The 4,791-nt window shown below is 44.0% G+C and overlaps 2 protein-coding genes across 5 annotated transcripts in view; one reads left to right on the top strand and one right to left on the bottom strand.

Annotated features, from left to right (window-relative positions):
• Positions 1–136: 136 nt before the first annotated feature.
• On the bottom strand, positions 137–4,074 carry ALG11 (ALG11 alpha-1,2-mannosyltransferase). The gene is made up of 4 exons (XM_031615685.2): positions 4,022–4,074; positions 3,249–3,482; positions 1,623–2,554; positions 137–505 (listed from the first exon to the last, which is right to left on the bottom strand). The coding sequence occupies exons 1-4, from the start codon at positions 4,057–4,059 to the stop codon at positions 234–236; spliced, it is 1,476 nt and encodes a 491-aa protein (XP_031471545.1). The 5' UTR covers positions 4,060–4,074; the 3' UTR covers positions 137–233.
• An 82-nt stretch (positions 4,075–4,156) lies between these two features.
• Positions 4,157–4,791, top strand: part of ATP7B (ATPase copper transporting beta) — a 48,454-nt gene continuing 47,819 nt past the window's right edge. For all 4 annotated transcript variants that reach the window (XM_090132369.1, XM_090132365.1, XM_090132362.1 and 1 more), the window contains exon 1: positions 4,157–4,414. The gene's annotated coding sequence lies outside the window, so the exon portion shown is untranslated. The remainder of the gene's footprint in view (positions 4,415–4,791) is intronic.

The following is a 4,791-nucleotide window of genomic DNA, read 5'->3' as shown; positions in this document are numbered from 1 at the left end:
AAAACACAGTGTGCTAGGAAGGATTCTGCTCATTAAAAATTTAGAATTTTCATCAGAAATACAAGAGAGTATTTCTTTCCCAGTAAACTATCTCTGTTACATAAAACATATACTGACAGAAAAAAGAAAAATCTCTTTATTGAATGGGAACAAGGGAGCATAAATTACATGTATTTACAGGTGACACGGTGTCAAACACAAAAAGTTTTATTCATATGCATTTTTGTTCACATTTATTTAAATAAGGGCTCCACAGATAAGAGGAATGTCTCTTCAAAATGCTGGTCAGAAAACCTGCACACAGACTGGCGAGCACTTTCTCTGATCTCTAACCTTTTTTCAGGAGTCATGGAAAAGATGTAAGCCATTGTCTCAGCGTAACTGTCCTCATTCTCTGCTAGGAAGCCTGTAATACGTCCTTCATAAGGTACCACAATATCCAGTTTGGGGCCTCCAGAATTGTGAGCCAGGATAACTGTGCCAGCTGCCATACATTCAACCACTCCTGTAAAAGACAGAAAACACAACATGAATGTGTACATTGCATATTTTGGCTTCCAATAGTTCACTGGGAATTTAAATCCGTAATAAAATTCACCTGGAATTATAAGTTAATATAGACCAGAGTTCTAGATAAGTGTGAAAAATACAGACTAAATGGTTTCACAAGCTCTGATTCTAATAAAGTCTGATGACATTAACATCAGCTTGGTCACTTTATAGCCAAACTCAGTAATCCTCTGTTTGCCTCCAAACTTACCATATTGTAGCTGTAATGGCACAGGCAATCTTACATTCCCTTTCAGGGAAGACAGGAATACCCAACTAATCCCAATAAATTGTGCCTGATACCTTAATTCTGCATGGCATTACACTGCAAACCACGTCTCAGCCCCTCTTTGAGATTCAGTTTCACACCACAGTGACTGATTTTAGGACTTACGTTAGCACAGGCATCTAATGGAGATGGCCTAAGGTGCCTAGTGGCGTTCACAAGGCGTTTTACTTATATATAGATAGATATATATAATACAGAATCTCTGAGAAACTCACCTCCGAAATAGCAGCTAGAGCCCTCTGACAGATATTAGGCATTTCAAATAGCAGTTAAGGCAGATGGAACATTCAAAATCTCTCTGCACGTGAGCTAGGTTTCTAAGTGTCTAAACTCCCCTTGCAGTCAGTGAAGTCAAGAGGGCACTAAGTTGCTTCAGCATAGGCTCTGCAGGGAACAGAAGGCATCTGTGTAAGTCTGATACATGTAACACAGGGCCTTCAGCTGCAGGGACTTTGTGCTTGCAGAGTAATAGCTGAATGTCAGGCAGGACATCCTAAACAGATGGCATTTGCTGTCTAAATGACTAGAGGATGCCCATAATGCAGTCTGCGATGTTTACAACAATCCAGCTAGCACTACAATAGCATCTGTAGGTGCTACTAGTAGCTCTGTCATCTCAACTCGGCTTGAAGGTTCTACCTCTGTTAGATCACCACTGCCAAGAACAGGACTTGGTCACCTGTTTGGCATGCAGAGCTCTTAGGTTTAAACACAAAGTGAAGCCCTCCCCATCTGTGTTCTGATCACTGAGACAAGCAGCTGACAGCTGAGGGCAGATACTGACCGATGCCAAAGTGCTCATTCCACATCGTATGCAGGCCAATGGTGGCCTCAGCCAGGTGTTTCTTTAACTCCTCAAAGGGAATGTTTATTCTGAACATCACACTGTTACTAACTCCAAGCTCTTCACAAAGACATTTAAGGTTATTCACACGCTCTTCATCTTGCTGGTTCCGACAGCCTCCAATTAAAATAAGCTTCAGTGAGAGCTGCTGCCTCAGTCTCTTCTCTTTCAGCAACTTAGCAAAGGCTCGGATTTGCAAAGGATGATCCTTTTCAGGCCTGAATTGGCTGACAGAAACAATAGAATATTCAGCACTGTTCTTTTCCTCTTCCAGTGGGATATCCAGGAAGGTCTGAACATCACATGGTGGATACACAACGCTAGTGCAAGCCCCAGCTCTCCAGAGGGAAAGAATGTGATTTAGTGTCCAGGAAGAATTGACCATAACCACGTCGCTGCAGGAACCCACCAATCCATACATGAAGGCAAACAAGTAGTAGTAGACAAGTTTAAATTTGCTGAAGAGAGGATTGTTTGTAATGAAAGCTGCATTGTTAAACCTGGTATCCTGATTCCTAACTACAGAAAGCATATCAGTGCTGATGGTGGGATAATGGACATAGCATCCAACACGACAACCTCCTAAATATTTAAAGAGGGGGAGCGTAAAAGCATAACCCATTGAGTCAATGTAAATATCTGGAACACACTTGAGTAGAGCTTCCCAACCGAGAAACATGGAGCCTAAACTTTGTCCCAGCAAAGTGAAGCGAGGATAAAGAGAAGCTTCCACAAGATAGCGTTTTTCCAGAAACACAAACTTCACAGGATGAGTTAATTTAATGTTGAATCTTCTGAAAGCACCTTCTACTATGTCTTCTTCAGTGGCATCTCTATCACCAGTGTAAACAACACACATTGCATTCTTGTACCTGGAAGAAAAGAGAATTTCACTCATTCTTCTCATCAAATTTTCTAACGCAAAACTCAAATATTATCCACTCAAAATTTACCAAAATGTGTGTTCTAAATCAAATGTCTGGCCTACTTCTGGAACAACTTACATGTAACTAAATTGATTATATGAATTTTTTCCCTTACACTGTTTTTTTGTTTTTTTTTGTTTTTTTTAAGTAAGAGCTGGGGACCAGGAATCTTTTCTAAAGAAAAGGATCTCAGTATTAATCAGCAGATTTAGGAATGCCTTGCAGCACATTAGATGTCCATCCAGCATACAGCATGAATAAAATGCAGAGGACTGTGCAAGCCAGTGGATGTGCCAATACTGAATCCACTTTATGTATTAACTTAGTCTCCTGCACTAAGAGGCCATTATTGAGATTAGATCATCAGTTACCTACACACAAGTTATGTCCCTAAAAGCTCCCTACGAGTGCTGCAAAACTGATGGAGAATAGATTCTGCCAAGGAGGAAAGAACTGACAGGTGCCACAGCTATAAAGGAGACAGAGGACATGCGGGTAAAGGGCTGAAGAAGAAAGGTGAAACGTAGGATCAGTGTATCAATGATATCTATTTAAATGTGAAAAATATCACTGTATGCATAAATGATATCGTGAGAAACAGAGTGAAACATGGCATCAACTGATAAACAGATGTGCTTACTTTTTCTGGAGCGTTCTTATGGCACACCACAAGACTCTCTCTCCTCCACCACCTGCATTGCAATAGGGATGAAAAAATGCAACCAGCAATGGCCGCCTCCCATCCCTTCCTGCTGGGCTCTGCTGCTTTCTCCTTCCTTGTATCCAGAGCCGAATTCCACACAGCAGGACGGCCAAGCAGGTGCACAGAACTCCACTTAGAAACAATGCAGGGATTAACAACGAGCACAGCAATCTGAAACAAGGTGGAAATTGTAAAATAGAAAGCTGGTTTCACTGCATGTGAAATCCATACAGAAGGGTGTAAGGGTAGAGCCAGAGGGTGCCAGACAACTTCTTGAGTTCTTCTAACCACTGAAATTATCAGCATCACTGCTCCATTTCAACAATTACATTCAAAAATCACTATTCTACACTGCTTCGCGTAGACTAAAAAAGACTGACATCTTTTTTTTTTACAGATGTCAGTTATAGTTTATTAACATTATTTATGTTTGTGTTATTACACTACATAAACATCACCCGCTCTATTTCAACGTGTCACATATATACTCTTGGAGTATATCGATATACGCAGCACCGTGGCACAGCACAAGGCGCACAGAGGCTCCTCAACAGATGTTCAGGGCCCTCCTTCAGCCCAGCTCCTGCCCGGCCTGCCTTCCGAAGCACTGCAGCCGGTCAGGGCAACGCTGGGCCGGCAGTTTCCCCTTCCCTCCTCGGGCTCGGCAGGGCCGTGGGGCGCGGGGCCGCCCCCACCCGTCCGCCCCGTACCTGAGCAGCCCGCCGAAGCACAGCCCACCCGCCACCATCTTGCGCGCCACCGCCCCTCCTTCCGCCGGAAGCGCCCGTTGCTTGGGGGCGGGACCAACCAGGCATTGCCTCTCTCTCATTGGCTCTCGATGGAGATGGACGGCGGGGAAGGCAGAGGGGCGAGGATAGGAATGGGCGGGAACAAGAATGGGCGGGAACAAGGAGTGGGCGTGGCCTCGTCTGAGGGAGCGGGGCGGGGTTGTGTGTTCTGTAAGCCAGTCGAAGGTTGCGTGTGTGGTCTGCTGGTGCTTTTATTTTTTTCCCTCATTCTGTTTTCTGAGAAAATCATACACTGACTTGTGATCTCTCAGTATGATTGAGGCCAGAGCAGTATCTTTCATGTCCTAGCCCTTGGTGAGTCCAAAAGTCATGAGACTGGTGGGATGCTTGTGAATGTTACCCCGGGTCTTAGCAGAAGATGATGTTGGGTCCCTTAGTTTGGCCATTGCAAAACCCAGAACAGAGAGATGAAGTCTCTGCTGTACTGAGAGCAGGAGGAAATCAGAGAGTAATGACTGTGGATTGGCAAATGGATGAGACCAGGCTCTTCTTAGTGGTGTGTAGCAATAGGACATGGAGCAGTGGCCTAAAACCTGAACATAGGAACTAATATAAAAACACGTGGAAGAACTTTTTATGGTGAGGGTGATGGAGCTCTGAACAGGCTGCCCAGAGAGGTTGTGGAGTCTCCTTTTGTAGAGATATTCAAGGCCTACCTGGATGCCTACCTG

Source organism: Phasianus colchicus, chromosome 1 (genome assembly GCF_987193195.1).
Source record: "Phasianus colchicus chromosome 1, bPhaCol1.hap1.1, whole genome shotgun sequence".
Classification (NCBI taxonomy): domain Eukaryota; kingdom Metazoa; phylum Chordata; class Aves; order Galliformes; family Phasianidae; genus Phasianus; species Phasianus colchicus.
This window is presented reverse-complemented; position numbering and strand designations above follow the sequence as displayed.

Coding starts and splice junctions, on each gene's coding strand:
- ALG11 (XM_031615685.2), bottom strand. CDS start 4,059: ATGGTGGCGGGTGGGCTGTGCTTCGGCGGGCTGCTCAG. Junction 3,483..4,021: donor TGCTTCGGCGGGCTGCTCAG/GTACGGGGCGGA, acceptor ACCTTGTTTCAG/ATTGCTGTGCTCGTTGTTAA. Junction 506..1,622: donor GAATGAGCACTTTGGCATCG/GTCAGTATCTGC, acceptor TGTCTTTTACAG/GAGTGGTTGAATGTATGGCA.